General features: G+C 46.5%; 1 protein-coding gene across 1 annotated transcript; it reads left to right on the top strand.

The window, feature by feature from the left end:
• Positions 1 to 1,066: 1,066 nt before the first annotated feature.
• Positions 1,067 to 19,690, top strand: TBC1D21 (TBC1 domain family member 21). The gene is made up of 11 exons (XM_087819435.1): positions 1,067 to 1,126; positions 7,690 to 7,797; positions 7,917 to 8,020; positions 9,477 to 9,571; positions 10,053 to 10,163; positions 10,291 to 10,391; positions 11,383 to 11,479; positions 11,695 to 11,795; positions 12,823 to 12,939; positions 13,585 to 13,668; positions 19,499 to 19,690. The coding sequence occupies exons 1-11, from the start codon at positions 1,067 to 1,069 to the stop codon at positions 19,688 to 19,690; spliced, it is 1,170 nt and encodes a 389-aa protein (XP_087675561.1).
• Positions 19,691 to 21,003: the final 1,313 nt, after the last annotated feature.

Raw genomic sequence — 21,003 nt, 5'->3', positions numbered from 1 at the left:
CTCAGGAGGGGGAAACATCCAAATTTGAGGCCAGAGTCTAAATTCCAACTCCAAGATCCCGATTTCACTTTGGTTGGTCTAATTACTGTCATCTCCTAATGACTAAGGAGGCTTTAGAGCCAGATGGCTTTCACGGCCAGGACCTGAGTAGAAATGCAAGTGATGCTTAAGGAGAACTGATGATGTTGGAGCCAAGAGAAGCCAACTCCTCAGGTTCATTCAACAAATATTGAGCACCTACCAAGTGCCAGGCACTGGGGAAAGTACAAAAGAATCAGACAGTGACCCTTGTCTGAACGAACTCAGGGATCTGAATAGAAATCTCTGTAATACACACAGAGGAGAAAGTGAGGTGAGATCTGAGAGCTTTGTTTATTTTTCCATTTAGTTAAGCCATTTTTTCAGTCACTCAGGCACTCTCTTAAGTGTTCTGGACATAAAGATAACTTAAACTGATCTCTACCCCTGAAGTTACCATTTAAATACTGAATTGTAGTCATCCCTGAAGCTTTTCAAAATACAGGTCGCCAGCCTAGACATACTGATTCTGAACGTCTGGAAGTGGCACTGAAGATATCTGAAGCTCCAGTTCCAGGTATCTCCAGGTTTGGGTCCTGGTCTTGTGGAATAACAAGTGAAGGGAGTCCAAAGGTGGGAAAGCCAGAGATAGAGAGAAAGGCTCCCTGGCCCACCTCTGCCACGAAGCCCTTTGTGACCACTCCAGCACACTGGTCTGCATGTCTTGATCCTAACCTTCTGTATGTATTGCAGTTTTCCTAGATGATTAGTAGGGTTAGTCCCCTTGGCTCCTGTGTGTGTCTTACCTTTGAAGCTGAGTACTCCCATGTTCCAAGGTCATTGTGATGAAGGTTCCAGGGGCCTTGTGACACACTGCTGGCTGGCTCTGTTCAAGTGCGGGAGGTCAGAAGAGGTTCAGTTCCCCCTGGGAATGCAACTCATCCCCCAAAATGAAGATCATTTTCCCTACTAATTAAGCCTCATTTAGAGCTCCAAGAAAGCTCTGGTTAGAGGGTAGAGGGTACTTTGAAGACAACCAGCAGGGGCCATGACCACCCTCTCTCCCGAAAACAGCCTCTCTGCCAGGCTGTCAGCCTCCTTCATCCTGGTACGTGTTCTTCATCAGCTCCAAGTCCCTCCCCAATGTTAGGTTTGTATTAAGCCATTTTCCCCTGCTGGGTGGGAAAGACAGGAACCACAAGCTGACCTAGAAGGGGAAGAAGGGTAGGTTGTACCTTGGTCTCGCCATCAGCACCAACAACAGGACTGAGAAACACAGGTCCCCTTTCATCCTTCTCTCTAAGCAAGTGTTATCTTTTCCTCATGTGTGACATTCTAACTAATGAGCTTTAGGTTTGCAAATTCAGTACTAAAGATGCTGATTAATTTTCTTTGGTGCTTTTGCCAACAATTTTGGTATGCTGCCACCAGGTGGCAGTAATGCTTTTGTTAGTGGTGGTTCCAAGCCTAGTTAGTAAGATAGATTTATTCACAGAAATTTTCCACACAGTATATTTTTCAAAATTATAGTAACTAATTACAATTTCAAGTCTCATTAATCATAATGATTAAGAGAGTGATACATAAAAGAGCAGAAATCCAAAATGAGTACCTCTCACCCTTAATTTTAAATCATATTGCTTTATTGTAGATTATCACCAAGCTTTGATTTTAATTTTCTTCATATCTTTCTTCATTTCTCTGAACTTAGAGAAAGATAATAATAAAACAACAAACTTTCACATAGCATCTCTTATGTACAATGACTATTTTAAATGTTTTATTTATAGTCATTTATTCTCATCATAACCCTATAAGATGAATGATGCTATTATCTTCATTTTATAAATGAAAAAGTTGAGGCACAGAGATTAAGTAACTTACCTTCATTCACACAGCTACTAAGTGGCAGAGCTGGTATTTAGACACAGGCAGGTGGGCTACAGAGTCCATCTTCTCCCCCCCCCATTGATTTTTAGAGAGAATGGAAGGAAGGGGGGGGGAGAGAGAGAGAGAGAGAAACATCAATGTAAGAGAGACACACATTGATTGGTTGCCTCCTGCTCACACACCCCTACCGAGGCTGGAGATCAAACCTACAACCCAGGTACGTTCCCTTGACCAGGAATCAAACCTGTGACCCTTCTGTGCACAGGCCGACACGCTAACCACTGAGACACACCAGCTATGGCAGAGATTCCATCTTCTAATTCAGTGATTCTCAAAATGTGGTGCTCAAACCTGCAGCATCAGCATCAATTGGGAACTTATAAGAAACGGAGATTCTTGGACCCCAGATTTTCTGAACCAGAAGCTCTGGGGTAGCCAGTGATCTGTGTTTTAACAAACCTTCTGGGTGATTCTGATGTGCAGCTAACTTTGAGAACCACTGTTTTAAACCATTCTTTTAATCAGTATGCTATACTGATGATACACCCTCCATGCCTGGGCTGTTGTTAATCACCCAGGTAACTTTCAAGTAAACTTATGGCACCCCCTTCCCAATTTTAATATGTGTGCCCTCCTTGGGCCCCTGCCTCTCCCCTGGGTGAGAACCATTGACATGGTAAGCTACAGTTAATGTTGGGAGTGTGTCTTGTCCCTCAAGTGAACTGGAGTGAAAAAGAGGTTGAGAACTTTAAGCTGAGTCAATGACCCTTCCCAGGCTTTCTTGAGGGCTCTGTTACTTAGAATTCAGAGCAATGTGGCATCAAAAGCCTTCATAGAAAGTTTTTCTTATCCTCTAGTGGATTTCCTATTTTACTAAAAATATTAGTGGAAATCCTTAACCCAGTGATGCAGAAAGGCGGGGAGATGTACACCTGCAGCCAAGGCCTCTGGAGCAGGAAGCCATTAGAAGGACTGAACCACTTCGGGTTCTCACCATGGACCCCTTTCTTCAGGGGAAGCATGGTCAAGGTTTCCCTTGCTGGTGGAGAGTTTCTAACCTACTTATGCACATCTCGAAGGTGGGAGATTTCCACAACTACTCTACCTAGCAGTACTCTTCCCAGGAGACTAGGAAAAGCAGCTACTACATTGCTGAAGGGTATCCGGCACCTCCAGGGTATTACATAGCTCCCCCTCCCTGGTCACCAGACTATTGTACCCAGATGGTTGTGCAGGGTGTTAATAGCCTGGTGGAACAAGGACTGAGGGAATATGAGAATGAGAATGAGAATCAAGGTGGATTTGAGAGGCCATGGAGCTGACAGGACCATCACTTTGAAGGGCCCCAGATACTGATTTCTGGCACAGACTGGTGGTGTGGATGTACTAAGAGAAGGGAGGGAGGGGGCTTTCATGAAGAAATTTTCACCTTTAGCATGTCAACAAGCTTCTGGTGTCTGTCTTTGGCTTGCTAGCAAATGTCTCAGATTTCTTGTGGGTGGCCTATCGTTAGCTTAGATGTGGAAGATACAAGGAAATAGACGGCATAGAGAAAAGGAGTTTTCCGAAAGGAGAAGGCAGTGTCTTTTTATAAACAAATTCAGCCTTGACAAAGTAGGTACAGGGCCCCACATTGCTTAGATGTTTAGTAATGTGAATTCTTGGAGAACTAGGCAGATGACTTCTTGTGATGTTTCTAATTCTCTCTCTTTATTGTGTTGACGACCTCTTTTATTGTAGTGTGCTGTGCATATTACTTTGATTACTTTGCCACTCTTTTATTGTGTTTGTCTCTTTTTTCATATATTCATCTTTTCTTCATCTCCTAAGGTATTTGATTTTAATATATACCTTTTGCTAATAGCTTGTGTGAATGTATATTTTTTATTCAAACTGAAAATCCGTGCCTCTTGTCTGTCCTTCCTGGTGGCATGGCATTGGGGTTCAGCACTTTGACTCTTGCACCAGACAGATCTGAGTTCAAATCTCAGCTCTGATACTTTCTGTGTGACTTCAGATATGTTAATTAACCCCCAACAGTCTCCTGGCCTGTAAAACAGTGTAATAACTACACCTACCTTATAAATGATCATAAAGATTAAATGAGTTGATATTTCTAAAGTGCTTAGAAAAGTGCCTGGCACATCACTGATGCTTTTAGGTGTTTACAATTAATAAGAGGATTTCATGAATTTGTGTTCAAAATTAATTCTTTAAATTTCTATATTTATACTTTATGATTTTATTAATTCCGTGTTGCTTTTGTATTATTAAAGTGAGTTGGAAGGAAAATGTCTGGTTCCTATAAATCTCTAATACTTAAAGTAAAAAATAAAACAGTTTCTTCTGACTCCATCTTCAAAGCAAATGAAGAAATTGAATTTGCAATTTAAAATCTTCCCACAAAGAAAACTCCAGGCCTAGATGGCTTCACTGGTGAGTTGTACCAAACACTGAGGAATGAAGTAGCAGCGAGTGCACAAAAACTCTTCAAAAACTTGAAAAGCACAAATGCAAACCTACTAATTCTATAAGGTCAACGTTACCCTCACAATAAAATCAAAGACATTGCAAGAAAATTATAGACCAATATCTCTCATGAACATGGATGTAAAAATCCTAAATAAAATTTTAGCAGATAGTATCCAATGATATATAAGAAGGATAACATTTGATCACCAAATGGAATTTATCTTATTTCCATAAAGGCAGAATAAAAATTAAACATTCACTCCTGAAAAAACTCTACATAGTAGGAATAGAAGGGAACTTTCCCAATCTGATAAAGGGCAGCTACAGTTAATATCATATGGAATGATGAAAGCCTGAATGCTTTTCTGCTAAGATTAGGAACAAAACAAAGATGTCTGCTCTCACCACTTTTATTCAACATTGCACTTGAGGTTCTAGCCAGTGCATAAGACAAGAAAAAGAAATAAAAGTATCCAGCCCGGAAAGGAAGAAGTTAAACTGCCCTTATCCACAGACAACATGATCATCTAACTCAAGGTTGGCAAACTTGATCTGTAAAGGTCAAGTAGTAAGTATTTTAGTTTTTGCTTGTTTTTGTTGCAACTACTTAACTCTGCCATTGTAGCATGAAAGCAGCCATTGACAATGCATGAATGAATGGGCATGGCTGTGTGCCAATAAAACTCTATCTGAAAAATAGGTTGGAGGCAGATTTGGCCCATGGGTCATAGTTTCTGATCCTTGGCCTGTATAAGTCCCATAGTACCACCAAGAAAAAAAACCCCAACTAGTACTAAGTGAGGTTAACAAGTTTCAGGATACAAGATCAATATATAAAAATCTATTGTATATACTAGCAATGAACAATCAGAAGTTGAAATTTTAGAAATAACACCTTTTACAATAGCATCCAAAAAAATATTTAGGGATAAATCTAACAAAATATATGAATAACCAATACACTAAAATCTACAAAACATTGCTGAGAAAAGAAATTTAAAAAGACCTAAATAAATGGAGAAATATACCATGTTCGCGGGTCAGACGATTCAAAGTGTTATCAATTCTTCCTAAATTGATCTATAGATTTAATACAATCCCCATCACAGCTGTCTTTATTACAGAAACTGACTGAAATTTGTATGGAAATGTATTCCTAAAGTCCATGCATTTCCTTTTATAATTAGGAATCTAGGACACAGCCCAGCTTTGTCTATCTCCTCCTACATCTAGTACTGCCTCAGTGCATGCTGAGTTCAGTCTCTGATGAAGTATAGGTATGAAAACATGACAGCTGTCAGAGGCGCAGACGCCTGGCTCTGATTGGCTTAGATGACAGTGTCCATGTAGTAGGTGCACGGTATTGGAGCAGATCCTGCTTCCCAGGGTTAAGACAACACTAAGGTTTTTAGTACCTTCTTGGAACCATATGTCCTATTTTGGTTCAGAAGATAGAGACTGCATAGAGAAGACAGAGTGTGTCAGCCCCAGGGGAACTGATCACCAAAGGGAAAGTTTCCAAAGGAAGAGTGGGAAATACAGCAAATAAACCATCACTGTGGTGGTCACCGTCATGGTTCTAAAGAGCCATGTGTGCTCAGTAGCAGAAACAAGTTTCAGACCCCTTTGTGCTCTATCTTCCAAGCACTGCAGAATGTGAAGAGAAGGCTCAAGGTGCGGGACCAAGGTGACCACAGAGGGTGCAGGTTTCAGTGACTAGCATTCAGGAACAGCCATTCCAGTGAACTTTGGAAGCTGTCTTGCTTGATGACTTTTTTTTACTATTCTGAAGGGTCATTGAGTCTATAGTTTACCACCATTCCATCAGTGTTTCTTTGAGGTGACTGCATTGGTCATTCATTAGGAATGTAAGGGAGGTTGGCTCCGTGTTGCAAAATGAAAGGTGAAACATGTTTTTCTTAAAATGCAAAAGGTTTTAGAAAATACATTATTACAATGTATTGCTTAGACCATCCCTATCAAATACGGACTTAGCAGAAATTATCTCAAATTTGGGCCTGCGGGCTCTTGTTTTCAATTCCCAGTGTTGATTTACCACCTAATACCTTGCTATGGACCAGAAGCGTCAGCAGTCCCCTGGGAGCTAGTTAGAAATGCATCGCCTTGGGCCCACCCCAGACCTTCTGAGTCATAATCTGCATTTTAAAGATTCTCAGGTGACTCGTTTGCAAATTTAAATTTGAGTCACACACATGCATATTCAGGTGCATATTAGTGGGAGGTCATTTCAATAAGAACTCTAACTCCTTGTTATTGTTTTATGAGCATTTTTAATTACTTTGTATGCAGTGTACTCATTTCCCAAGGGACACACTCACACCTATGTAAACCAGAAACCATTACAGGGAAGGTAAAATGAAGCACATGAATGTGTTTAAGTAGTGCTTATTTTATATTTTTATTATGAAAGCAACATAAGTCAGTATAGAAAAGTTTGAGAATACAATAAAAAGGAAGAAGTTAATTATAATCCTATCATTCCAAAATAATCACTGTCACCTTGGCCAGTGTGGTTCAGTTGGTTGAGCATCACCCCATGCACTAGAAGGTTACCAGTTTTATTCCCAGCCAGGGCACAGACCCAGGTTGTGGGTTCAACCCCGGCTGGGGCCCATATGGGAGGCAACTGATTGATGTTTCTCTCTCACATCAATGTTTCTGTCTCTCTCTCCCCCCTTCCTCTCTCTAAAATCAATAAAAACATATTTTTAAAATAATAATAATAATGTGTTGGTTTTAGGTATTTTTTTTGGTATTTTTTTAGTCTTTCTAACAGAATTTTTATAGTGACTAATTCACTATGTATTTGAGTATATAAGGTGTAGTTTTATAATACATAACAGACAGTTATGGAGGAGAGTACATACAGAAGATACTGAATGTAAAATTTTGTATTTTGCTTTCTTCTGGTAACATTTATATTTTCCCAGATTATTCATTCCTTGTAAGCATTGTTTTATATGCCTCATACTATTCCATTGAATACATAAACTGTGGTTTACTTAACTATTCCCTTATTGCATAACATTTAGAGCACTTGCATTTTTCATTTTGGTAAATATCGTACAATGAAAATTATTGTGCATTTTAATATGTTTTTTTCAGTAATTTTCTCAGGGGATCTGAGGGCCAGCTGGTAAGTCCTGAGAGTCCAACAAGAGAAATTAGTCAGAGACTACTGTGAGCTCAGGTTCGCATTGCAAAGTCCAGAGTATATCATTTAAAAATCACTCTGAAAAGAAAAGCCAAAGGTCCCTAACAGAAGGCTGAAGTGGTTGCCCTTGACAGGTGAAGAGGAAACCACCCATTGACAAGACAGAATGGGATGGCTTCTTTGACGAGAATGGTCAGTTGGCCAAGTCACGAGACTTCATTTGTGTTAACATTCTGGAAAGGGTATGGTCCCCAAGCTACCATTGGCCTTCCCCTGGAACTTGGGAGCAGGGTGGGCAAAGGGGCAGGTGGTGCTGGGAGGGGCTCCTTTAGCAACTTCTCACATCCCACCCCTACCCCAGGGTCTGCACCCCTTCGTGAGGACAGAAGCCTGGAAATTCCTCACCGGCTACTACTCATGGCAGAGTTCCCAGGATGAGCGGCTCACAGTGGACAGTACAAGGAGGTAGAACATTCCAGATCCTATAAGGAGAGGGTGGGTAGCTGCACAGTGGGCAGGGGGTGCTCACCCCACCCTGGCTTTAAATATACTTTAAACAGGCTTCTCATTCTGAATGGCAAAATCCCCATGGCGCTGGACCCAGGGCCCATACACGGGAGAGGCCTTCACCACCCAGTTCCATTTACCAGCCCACAGATGGGGCATGGGCTTGACCCCAGCAACTGCTCTTACCCTCTCCCCCTCTCTCCCTGCCCCAATGTCCCATCCTTCCCTGGGGTCTGTGCAGCCTACTGAGGTGGAGAAGACTGACATGCAGGGCAAGTCAGAGGAAAATCCAGGGCAAGAGGGGATCTGAGGGCCAGCTGGTAAGTCCTGAGAGTCTAACAAGAGCCCACCTGTGTTAGTTTCCTGAGGCTGCTTTCACAAAGCACCATACACCAGGTGTCTTACCACAGTAGAATGTATTCTCTCAGTTCCGGAGGCCAGAAGCCTGAAAGCAAGGCACTGGCAGAGCCGCTCTCCCTCCGAAGGCTCTATGGGAGAATCCCTCCTTGCCTCCTGGAGGTTCTGGTGGCTCCAGGTGTTCCTTGGCGTGTAGCTGCATCACTGTAGTCTATGCCTCCGTGGTCGCATGGCCTTCTCCCTTCTCCCTCTATCTCTCCTCTGTGTGCCTCTTATAAGGACACTTGTCATTGGATTTAGGGTCCAACTGGATAATTAAGAATGATCTCATCTTGAGACCTTTAATGGGGGTCTTATATCTTAATTATATCTGCAAAGACCCTTTTTTCAAATAAGGTTACATTCACAGGTTCCAGAGGTTAGGGTATGGACATATCTTTTTGGAGTTACCATTCAGCCTACTACAGTACCAGTTCATTGTAATGATGGGCACAAAACACTCCCTCATCCAATCCTTATAATTCTGAGGCATAGGTGCTAGTGTTATCCCACTCTGCAGATGAGGACACTGAAGTTTAGAGAGGGAAAGTGAGGTCTCCAAGGCTTGACCCTAGTTGCAGACCCCCAGTTATTAAGTTGTGAAGCCAGGATTCAGGGGTGGCCATCGGACTTCAGAACCACAAAGTTGCCCGGCAGGGCATGGCTCAGTGGTTGAGCATCGACCTAGGATCCAGGAGATCGGGGTTCGATTCCCGGTCAGGGCACATGCCTGGGTTGTGGGCTGGGCAGCCGATCAATGACTCTCTCATCATTGATGTTTCTATCTCTCTCTCTCCCCCTCCTTTCCTCTCTCTGAAATTAATAAAGATATGTTTTTAAAAAAAGAACCACGAAGTTAATCTCATCCCCATCTGCACTCCAGGTGCACAGAAGAGGGTGGTTAGGGCTGGCACAGGCAGAGGGGAGGGGAGAGTCTCAGACAGTGAGCACAGCCCAGGGTCCCTAGACTTTCTGGGAGGAAAGGCTGCCTCGTTTAGCTTTAGTTCTGTTCTCATAGGAAGAATTATGAGGCCTTATGCCAGATGTACGAGAAGATTCAGCCCCTTCTGGAAAACCTGCACCGGAACTTCGTAGAGACTCGGAATAACATCAGTGAGCAGACTAGGGTGGGAGGGCTGCCCAGAGGGAACTGCTGGAAGCCATCCCTGACCCCTCCTCAGTCTTTTGGGGGTGGTTCCCCAGTTCCTCAGAGCTTCCTTGACATATGCCTGGAATTTTTCTGGCTAAACAGTGGTTAGTCCATCCACCCATCTTTACTGGGTGCTACTAGATGCCAGCATGGTGTTACTATGGGTGCATACTGTTCCTGCTGGTTTGTCTTCATCTCTTCCCACCTTGGTCTTGAACTAAGCTGGATTTAATTGGATGAAGGGGTCGCGTTCCTGGCAGAGGGTTCAGCCTGGTCAAAGATTTGGAAGTGGAAAGAAACCCAGGCAGCTCAGGGATACAGTCTGGGCGGCTGACTCTCCTTTCAAAGCTTCCTCCCTGTGTTGGTTGGGGGAAATAAACTCTCCCACAGACCTCCTGCTGGAGTAATCTGGTGATACCCACCTGTCCCTTGCTCCCAACCTAGCATACGACATCCAGAAACTCTTTGACAAAGATCCCCTGGGCAATGTCCTTATTGACAAGAAAAGGCTGGAGAAGATCCTACTCCTGAGCTATGTCTGCAACACCCAGGCAGGTGTGCCACAGTGCTGAGCCTCCCCTTGGCCCCCTCTTCTCAATTCCTTTCTGGAATTACTTCCCTGCCCAAGCCCAGGTCCTGTCCCTCCTACCCAGCCCCTCTCACTGGCCCTTCTCCACCCCAGAGTATCAGCAGGGCTTCCACGAGATGGTGATGCTTTTCCAGTTGATGGTGGAACATGACCACGAGACCTTCTGGCTTTTCCAGTTCTTCCTGCAGAAAACAGTGAGGGTTGGGCCTGAGCCCAGAGACACCCCCCCCCCCGCAATCCCTCTGCTAATTCTCTAAAGAACCCCTTGAAGTTAGGCAAGCTTTAGCAGCCCCAGCCATTTTCTCTAGCCCTGGAACAGCTATTTGGGTCCCAGAGGAGCCTCGAAGAGCAAGGCCAACTCCAGTGCAGTGTGTTTTAGGGTGAGGGTAGCAAACATTGGAGTTGAGGAGGGGGCTGGAGTAGTGCTCTGTGTCCAGCTATCACTTTGAAAGAGTGTGACTGACCAGGCCCAGCGATAGCACCCACTTCTCGCAATCCTCTCCCAAAACATGCTCTGCTCCCACAAACAATCCATGGCTCCTCCTGCCTAAAGAATAAAATCCAATAACCTCAGCCAGGCATTCAATCCTCCGTCGTCAGTCTGCTCTCACTGTTCCCGTCACATAACCTGCACTCCAGGAACACCAGAGCAGTTGGGATTACCCAGATGCACACGGCACTGTCCAGGTTGAAGACTTTTGAAATTACTACTCCCTGGAAAGACTTTCCTCGTGATCTGTAAGGGGGCTTCCCAGAACCCACCCTCATCCCTTCCTCCATCTGTACAACAGTGTGCTCACTGCACTTTCCTTGCCCTGGTTCTGAACCACGGTATGTATACGAAGGAATAACTGGGCTCACTGCATTGTGAGCCACACCTGAAACATCTCTGCATCCCCATCACACACACACACACACACACACACACACACACACACACACCGGTGCACACACATATACAGATGGATACATTTATACACACAGATCATATAGACACAGACATGATGTATGCATATGTGCATACACATACACAAAGCTCAAACTCATACAGAGACACAGGCCCAGCCTGGAGACAGACATACAGAGGGTCCCCAGAATTGGAGAGTTGGTGAAGAAGGGTTGGCTTTTCTGGTGCCCTCAAGCCCAGAGGACTCAGTTTCCCTCCCTCCCACTCATCTTTCACAGGAGCACAGCTGTGTCATCAACATCGGGGTAGGCAAGAACCTAGACATGCTCAACAACCTGATCAGCTTCCTGGACCCTGTGTTTGCTGAGCACCTAAGTGAGTGGACAGGGTTCATCTCGATGGGGTTGGAGTCTAGACAGTTGAAAATCCACCACAAACCATCTCCAAAGGCAGCTGGGAAAATAACAGCCAGGCACCCCTTGTTTCCCAAGTGTGGTGACTGGCTATCTGTTCTAGCTCTCTTGTGTGTGTCAGCCCCTGTTTTCTCTGATTATGGCCTCCTGGCTGGTGCCCTGTTTCTCTCCCCACAGAAGGAAAGGGTGCAGGAGCTGTGCAATCCCTCTTCCCTTGGTTCTGTCTCTGTTTCCAGCGCGCTTTCAAGTCCTTTGATGATGTCTGGAGGCTCTGGGAGGTGAGGTGCTCTGCTGGGAACAGAAGAGATAGACCCCACCCCTCGGGCAGGCAGCAGGAGAGCCCTTCGGCTTGCCTCCCCTTTATTGCTGGTTTTGGATGGAGTCCAGGTGCTCAAGGTTTATTGGGTCAGCTACCCTGCTCCTGCCCAATAACGAGGAGGCTAGGGCATCTGTTCATCCATCTGTTCATGCAGTCCCTCCAACCTCACCTTCTCTGGGCAGTCAGGACAGAAGAAGGGGTCTTACAGCCTGTGCCATAAACACCTGGCCTGCAGTTCAGCTTCCCTGCCTCTTGCCCAGGTGCCTGACTCTGCTTGCATTTCCTCATCTCCCCCTTCCTCAGTCTTCCCCTCCACCTGGGTGCTAGCTCCTTGCTGAGCCTTCACTCCTGGAGAAGGTGGGACCCCCACAGGCAGGTTGCACCTGCAGTCCTTTTATCTCAGTCCCTATGGCCATGAGCAGGTGAGCCTCCCCGGGAACACCCCCCACTCATCACTGCCCTGTCCCGTGGCCTCCACTACCTGCAGGACCCAACCTAACGTTCAGCCCTATGAGTCACCCCTGCCTCCCTCCTCCCTCCTGATCTGGTAGTCTCCGTGCTCAAGTTCATGATCACCCACAGGACTTTGGTGACACCCCTGTGTTGTTGACATCAACCATTGCTTTGCTGAAGCTCCACTCGAATGTTACAGATAGTTACCCGGTTGTTCTCTGCCCTCTCCCTACCTCCCTCTTTCCACTTCCTCTGCTCCTCCTTCCCTCTCTGCTCTCATTCTCTCTCTTCCTTCTCCCTCAATCTAATGAATTCCCTGAAGGCTTTATTTCTGATTCCCTAGTAGCCAGCACAATGCCTAGAATCCCAGAGGTAGCTGTGAGCACTTGCCTGAGTGAGTGAATGAATGAGTGAATGAGCAAGTCAGCAGAGAGGCCCAGGAATGTCTGACCCTGGGCACGTGGTTGGTGGGTGACTCGCCATCTTAAAGCCTGTGCCACAGGGCACAGGCCAAGACTTGCCTGCCCATGCAGGTTCTGCTGACCGGGAAGCCTTGCAGAAACTTCCAGGTGCTGGTGGCCTACAGCCTGCTGCAGATGGTGCGTGAGCAGGTCCTGAAGGAGAGTATGGCCGGTGATGACATCCTCCTGGTGAGAGCACCCTCTGGCCAAGCCCAGCCCCATGGCTCCTGGGGATCCCGACACCCCACACCATCTCGGCCTCAGGCCTCAGGCTCGTGGGGTGCTGGGCTTCAGTGCCCTCTTTGCCCCTGGACAGGAATCATGATGGGAGCTGACATGTCCTGAGCATCCTGAGAGCTTTATAGATGAGCTCATCTAAGCTTCACAACAAGTGTGCCCAGAGGGGTGATGACTGTCATCATCTTCACCCCTATGTAGCGTTTAAAGAGACCAAGCCTTGAATGGTTCTCAACCACTAGACTTGACTGCTTCACAGTTAATCCCTTGGCTCTAGCATCCTCCTGTGGAAAAAGACTTAAGGTTTTCCAAAATTTCTCCTGTGCTGAAGTCTTTATTCAAAAAGATGTTAGGTGGCACCCCAATTATAAAACCAGTCCTCCTTGGAAGCCTGTGAGACCCTCAGTGGAACCTCAGGACTCCCTAGACCCCAGTATGAAAACTACCTTTACCATCTCCCCAAAATATAAAATTACAGTGTTGAAATTCCAGGCACTGTGCCAGGCGGGATGGGAAAAGATCAGGTGGCCCCAGTGACAGCCATGAGCCGCGGCTCTGTCTCCTCAGCCCTGTTTCCTCTGCCTTTTCCTGGCACAGGCCTGCAACAATCTGGTTGACCTTGATGCTGATGAGCTGATCTCTGCTGCTTGCTTGGTTTATGCGGAGTTCATCCAGAAGGATGTAAGTTGCCCCAATTATTTGCCCTTCTCCTCTTCCTCTTCCTCTTCCAAGAAGTCTTCCCTGATCTCCCAAGCCCAGCCCATGGCAGGTATATTCAGCTTCAGAGATAGTTTGTGCCACATTCTCTGCCACCAAGCCACAGAAGTTCTCTGCATGGTCTTTTTGCTGTTTGCACGTGTAACACGTGCCTCCTTGAGCAGACTGTGCTTCCCGAAAACACAGCCCTCATCGGTCCTTCCCTGTGGCCATCTCAGTGTATCTGGGCTCAGAGCTGAGCACCTCATCAAGAGAATGTCACTGACTGGATGAACTGAAGAATGAGGGCAGCAGACCAACATCTGTCTCCCTCAACCTGCCGGACCCTCCTCTTCCAGGTTCCTCAACCATTAAAGGATTTCTTTCTCTGAGGACACGCACAATGGACAGATGCCCTCAGAGGACAAGACAAAGGTGGTGCTTCAGCAGTGAGGTCAGGATCAAGTCCGCCAGGGCCTTAGGGTGAGGGCATAGTTAATACAGCTGCAATACAAACAGCCTTCTGGAGTCACAGTTTGTGGTAGGCAGTGTGTCCCAGGGGCTGAGGGCAGAAAAGGGATTGTCCAATAAGAAGAGAGGCCTGGTGGGGGAGAAGAGAGATTACAAGGGCTAGAAGCATAAATTCTGGGAAGCGATTGGACAGGTCGGGTCAGCAACTCTTCTGTGGCCGAAAGTTTCCAAGGCAGCAGTGGTTCTGCACTGGGAAGCAAATGGTTAAGGGTATAACCCTCTCTGGGAGCCTTCCCACCTCCTTTGGAAGACAGAGTTGAGTGGTCTAATAGGCTTGCTCAATCCACTGGACTCGGTCCTGAGAGAGAGTCTGACTCCAGGGGCTGGCATCCCCCATTCCTCCCCTTACTCCCAACACACCAACCACACATTAAGCTGTTTCTCCAGAGCTTCCCCAGCAGTTTGTAGAAGGACACAGCCCAGATCGCTGGGTAGCAGGTGATTCTACTCCTGGTCTCAAAGCCTCCCTCACAATTGCACCTTCATTTCTCAGCCTGAAAATATCTCCTCAAGCTGAACGATCTTTTTCAGCCTTACTCAGTCTCTCCAGAGAATGCCATCTTTTCCCTGGCCTGGGCAGTTCAGTCTCTCCCTGGGGCAGAGGCTCAGCCACCTGCTCCCCCCAGGCTAGGCCAAAGCCTCAAGCCCCTTGCCCAGCCTGCCGCCATGCTCTGAGGGGTACCTGAGGGCAGATATGAAGATTAGCCAGAAGGGGCTGGGGCTGGCCATTGCCCCCAGAGCTGCTCATCAAGTGTGTGCACATGTGTACACACACACACACACACACACACACACACAGCCCTGGACAGGAGCTACAATTTTTCAGAGGGGGCTGGTGGATGAGTAGGAGGGATCCATTGGTCTTGCTGTGGATCCTGGCCCTTGGGGATGAGAGATAACCATCCTTCCAGATTCATGTACTGTGTTTCTCCTTAGATTTATGTTCCCAAAACAGATGATTTAAATAAGGACTCCTGCATGGAATACAGTGCTCCAAGAACAAAACTGTGTTTTTATTCTACCAAAGAATAAAAGATACTTTATTCTACCAAAGAGTAAAATATGTTTTGGTAAGCTAGCTGTGGCCTCAGAAAGAGAAGAGTTCACAGAAACATCAGATAAGCATTTCCTAGTGCTTCTTTTGGCCTGGAGGCATTAGTTGGCCTGTGATTTTTGGTTGGGACATTCACAATGCTGAAATCTATTTCTCCAAAACTAAAAAATTCAAGCACTCACCTTCTAAGCCAATGGTTTTCAAACCTATTTCTAAAATCACTGGCACCCCATTGTAACACAATCTGTCTCCGAAGCCCAGTAGTTAAAGTTGGGGTGGGGAACCCAGCGCCCTCCTCTCTGAAATCCTCATCAGACCCCTCCTCAAACCTCACATCATTAGCTCTGTCCTACTGGGAGCATGTTTGGAAACCTCTATTGGTCTTAAAGATGACCTGGATTAAGTCTTGACACCAAATTGACCCAGGTTCAGATAAATTCCAGGTGATGTAGTGATGAATGTGAAGATCTTAGAAGAGCCAAACTTCTCTCAGTTCATCTGCAGCACTCCTGGCCGTGGACTGTAGAATACGATCTTCCCACCATGCTGCAGAGTGTATCATAGAGCCAGCACAGGCTTCTCCTCATTTGTTTATCACTTATATCACCCAATGCTATTTTTTTCAGGTCTAGTTAGGAGATAGAATTATGGGAAGCATTGAAATCCTAGATCCTAGGTTCCCTTGAATGTAGGGGCTGTGCTGGTCTAAATAATATGTTTATTTGACACACATTTATTGAGTCCTTACTACTGTGAGCTGCCCGCTGTCCAGGCACTGAGAATGCAGCAGTGGGGAAAACAGACAATCCCTGTTTCCATGACACTTAGAGTTGAGTGGGGACCAGATAATCCCCTTGAAGAATTTGTGATTACAAGTTTCCTTTTGAGCTCTGAAGGATAGAAGAAACATGGTTCTAGGAGAGAGGATAAAAATGAATGGTGGTGACAGTGACATCAATGATGATGGTGGTGATGATGATGGTGGGTGGGAGGAGTTGTGATGTCAATAATGATGGTGGTGAATGACTGTAGTAGTGATATCAGTAAGGACAATAGTAGTAATGTCAATGATGGTGGTGGTAGTAATGGTGACTTCAGCAATGGTGTAGTGGTGGCAGAGATGGAGATGTAAGTTTTGATGATGATAATGGGGATGTCAGTGAGTTTGGTGGTTATCAGTGATATTAGTGTCAATGGCATGGTAGGGTTGGTGGCAGAGGTGTGATGTCATTGCTGATGGTGGAGGTGGTGGTCGTGGTGATGTTAGTGGTAGTGCTAGTGGCAGAGGTGTGATATCAATTCTAGCAGTGTTGGAGATGAAGATGGGGGGAGCTTTCATTCAGTCAATAAGAATTTACTGAGTGTCTACAATGGCCATCTCTGTATTGATATTGATGATGGTGTTGGTGGTGATGGCAATCATGGTAGAGATGGAAACAGTGATAAATTCATTCTGGAAAAACTAGTGCCTAACACGCTTCTAATATAATATTTTTTAACAAGTCATAGTGTCCATGAGCATAGAGATAAAGAAAATGGAAGTACCCAGGCCTTATCCAAGCTTTCTAAAACTTGGTCCTGAGACTGATATGAAAGCTTAGATAGGTTGTGCGCCTTCCATGACCTCACCCCACCTCTCCTCCTTTCACTCTTGTTCCAATCTTCTTCCCTGGGGGTCATTTATTCCCTCTTCTCTGGCCACCCTGAATGATGGCAGGCTCACTCTTTGTTCCTGGAGCCAGGATAATGACTTTCTACCCACTAATAGCTTCACAGAGGCGGCATGAATAAAGGCCTAAGTACTCTGGGCCCCAGAGTACTTTAGAGTACTATGTTTTAGATTCAGAGAGGGAGAAAGGAGGTAGGCTCTGCATGCATCCTCAGGCTGCAAGACCTTTATCCAGTGAGGGGAAGGACTTCTCCTACCTTTAGGGGGAAGATCAGAGCCAGCAGGAAAGGCCTCCATTGCTCAGGACCCAACTCCATTGATATGACCAAACTTGAGGTAGGAGCACTGGCCTCTCAAAAGAACAAGGGAAGAAGGAAGAAGTTGATTTAAAAAGTGAAAAGAAAAAGGAGAAGTTTTAGAAAATTGGGGAAGGTAGTGAAATAGGAAGGAATGTGAGCTTTCTTCTTTAACTAACTAAAGGCCATCATTCATGTTAGGGACCATCAATAGAGCTATCAGTGCTGGTTGAACATGGCAAAGTGACAAATGGCACTTGTGCACTGATCCTCAGGGCTCATACTTCTCAGTGATGAATTTCCCAGACCACTCTTTACACCAGCCCAACACAGACAAGTGTACACATACATAGTCCATACACTCACAGTGCAGCCCAGGGCCCCCTGGTGGTGGTTTGGTTAAACTAACTGAGATATAGCTACATTAGAAAGATCTTTTGACTGCCTTTCAGAAGAGCAAGGGTGTTCAGATCCATTTAGACCAAAGAAACTATCTCTTCTCTCTTACTGCATAACACATACACACACTCATATCCAATCACTCAAATACACACTCATATACACACATACATATATACACACTCAATACACATATGCACACACAGACACTCATACACAAATACACACATATACACACACTCACAAAACACACACACAGTACACACACACACAAATACACACACACATATACACATACACACACAATACACACAAAAGCACACTCACACATACACACATGTACACACACACACATCCATTCACACACATGCACACACCTTGAATCTGTCACCAACTCCTGCCACTTCTACCCCTACATAGACCGTTCATTCAGTTCTGCAACTGCTGGGAGAGGGAAGGTGGCTTAGCCATGCCCTCTGACCTCTTTCCCTCCAGCTCTACACAGGCCAGGCTCTGCAGGTCCAGAGCTCATTAGTGCTGGGACTGGAGCTGCCTCCTTAGTGAGGTTGCCCGGAGGAGGCTGCCCGGGCTCCTGCTCCTGCTACTGTCACCACCAACCCCAATGAGATGTGTCAGGTCCCATAATCTGGAGCTGCAGCTCCCACTCCAAAGGGTAAGGCAGCAAGTTTTCCCCAATCTCATCATTTCACTGACACTTTAGGGACCTGAGGGAGGGGATTGTGACAATAAGGAGTGCGCTGGAACTCCAGGAGGTCAGGAACAAGGGCACTGTGGCCCCCAACCTTCACAATAATTATAGCTGCATTTGCTGAGTAATTACTATGTTTCGAGTCCTGTACGAAGTACTTCATAGGCTTTCTCTCCCATAATCCTCAAATTCAGAAGACAGGTGCCATCATTACCCTCTTTTTACTGGTGGGAACCCTGAGTCACTGGGGTACACAGCCAGTGATGGCAAAGTAAGAATCTGAATGCTGACAACGAACCCCAGAGCCCTCACTCTTAAAACCACAGAGTTAGTTCTGGGGCAGCTCCCATGTTCACTTGCTTGATGCCTGTTATGACCTCAGTAAGTTTGGAGAAAGCCAAATTACAGCCAAGTTTACTACATCTTGTTTTAAAACAAAGTTCAGGCTTCTCTGGACAATGCTTCTCCAGGATGGGGGCTGGGCTGGGGCTCTGGGGTTACGAGGAAGGCAGTATGCAGAGGTGAGAGGAGTCTGGGAGGGCTGCCATGCCTCTCTGCCAGGCATGGAAATGGCAGCAGCAAAGCTGGGAGGCTGGAGGGGGAGAGGAGGGGTGGAGGATGGCTGCAGAGGAGCAGACTCCTCCCCATCCCTGTCCCTGCAGACCCCTCTTTGGATCAGCCCCAGGCAGGGAGATGGGATGGAGCAAGACCAAGGCAGAGGCAGGAAAGCTCCCCATCATTGCCAAGTGATGTCCTGCTACATGTGAGCCATCAGCCACACTACCCAGGATGGGAAAGGATTTATTTCTAAGGCCTCACCTAAAGCACTAGCATCCAAACTGTCCTGCAGGCCTCTAGGGCTAGGTGAGCCTACAGTGCTGAAAAGAGGAGGGAGGCAGCAGCAGGGTGAGAGAGTAGAGCCACAGCAGTAGCTTTTTAATCTCAACTGCACATTAGAATCACCAGGGAGCTTTTTAAAAATAACCCAGGCCCACATCCCACCTATGAGATAGAACCTCTGGGGGTGGGCCAGAGCACTGATACATTTAAAAAGCTCCCCAGGTGATTCTAGTGTGCAATCATGGATGAAAAGCCCTGCACTCAGAGCAGGTGTCTGATGGAGGGGATGAGTGGTTTTACACCCTTCTTCTGCACAGGATGGGGTATGGGGCTTGCCCAAAGTCACACAACAAAAGGGCTATGGCCTGGAGAGGGCGGAAGTGGCATGCAGGACACTATTCCTAGCTGATACTGAGGACCAGAACTCATCACTACAGCCAGACCCCAGCATCGGTTCCACCCTGGACCACACCAAAGCTTCAGGTTGCCCTCCCCTCACTGGCTCTTAACGAAATTCCCCACATCCTCACCTTGAGCCTTCACTGTGATGACTCTAGAATTAAGCATTCCAAGTTATTTTCTAAGCCAGCACATAAAAGAATCTCTTTAGGGAATTAATAAGTGCCCAAGTCTCAAAGGCCCGACCCTCACCTGCAGTGATATGCAAACAGCACCTGAACACCCATAGTGCAGCACTCAGAAGCTGGGAGCAAATGGAAGGCAAATGTATGCAATCATTATGCAAACAAGGGCAGCTCCGGATTAATGGCCTCAGTCTTCAACCAGACACAGCTGTGCAGTCACGGCTGCCAGGGAGGGCTGATGCTTCCTGGTGAAAGCATCTTGAAGGGTCAAGAGGAGGGGTTGTGCTGACACCTGGCTTGCTGATGGTCTCCTCTTAGAAACCTAGGAGGGGTGTCTGTCAGGCAGGAGAATGTTCTTCACGGACTAGGCTCCTTGCCCAAGTCCCAGGTTCAATGCCAGGCGCTGAGCTCTGGGGGAGAGCATGGTGGTGACAGGGATGGTGGGGGTATGGGAAAGATGAGGTGGAATTGATAGGGTTGAAAATAGCTGAGAAGATGGCAGAGGTGGAGGTGAGAATGAGGAAGTCCCTGGCAATGATGGTGATGGCAGAGGGGAAATGAGGTCGGAGGAGACAGTAGCATGGTGGTAAAGAAGGTAAGTATAGTGATGACCATGAGTGGCCGTGGTGGTGGTCATGGCAGAGGCAACATCGGGTGTGATGCTGTGGATGAAGCAGAGATGACAGAGGTAATGCAAACAGCAGTCATGGTGGGAAGGGTGGCAATGAGATGCAGGTGGTAGAAGTCTGGAGGAGGAAGGGACTGAGCAGTGGCAGAGAGGTGGGGGTATGAAGGTCACTGTGGTGGCCAACGAGAGGTAAGGGTGATGGAGAAGTGACAAGGTAAAGATGACGAAAGGGAGTTGGTGAAGATTGGTTCTCAAAACTCTTAAGCTCATTAGGGGAGGCTGTTAGAGAACCATCATAACCAAAGCAGGGAGAAAAGGGGAAGGAATCTGAGGAGACACAAGGTCTGCTGTGATGGGGAGGAGGGGGCCCCCAGCCACAGTTGACAGGAAGCTCAGAGACAAATTCTGGCTTCTCCTCAGCAATGTCTCAGCTATACCCCAGTTCCATTCAGTGAGGGTGGCAGGCTTGAGGTCTGCAAGTGACCAGTGGGGTGACCTAGGGTTGGAGAAATCATAGCACTGAGCCTGTTTCCCCCTCTGTGAAAATAGGAGGAAGTGTGAAAACAAAGTGACTGAGTGAGTGAGTTTGGTCTCTCCTTCTGGGGCAGCA

Source organism: Miniopterus natalensis, chromosome 1 (genome assembly GCF_054644295.1).
Source record: "Miniopterus natalensis isolate mMinNat1 chromosome 1, mMinNat1.hap1, whole genome shotgun sequence".
In the NCBI taxonomy this organism is placed as follows: domain Eukaryota; kingdom Metazoa; phylum Chordata; class Mammalia; order Chiroptera; family Miniopteridae; genus Miniopterus; species Miniopterus natalensis.
Note: the sequence above shows the minus strand (reverse complement) of the source record. Positions and strands in the feature narration are given on the sequence as shown.

What these genes read in the sequence shown, in the direction of transcription:
- TBC1D21 (XM_087819435.1), top strand. Translation starts at nt 1,067, where the DNA reads ATGACCACCCTCTCTCCCGAAAACAGCCTCTCTGCCAGGCTGTCAGCC. An exon ending in TGTGTTTGCTGAGCACCTAA is followed by an intron (nt 11,480 to 11,694) that starts GTGAGTGGACAG and finishes CTCTCCCCACAG; the next exon opens with AAGGAAAGGGTGCAGGAGCT. An exon ending in CGGAGTTCATCCAGAAGGAT is followed by an intron (nt 13,669 to 19,498) that starts GTAAGTTGCCCC and finishes TCTTCTGCACAG; the next exon opens with GATGGGGTATGGGGCTTGCC.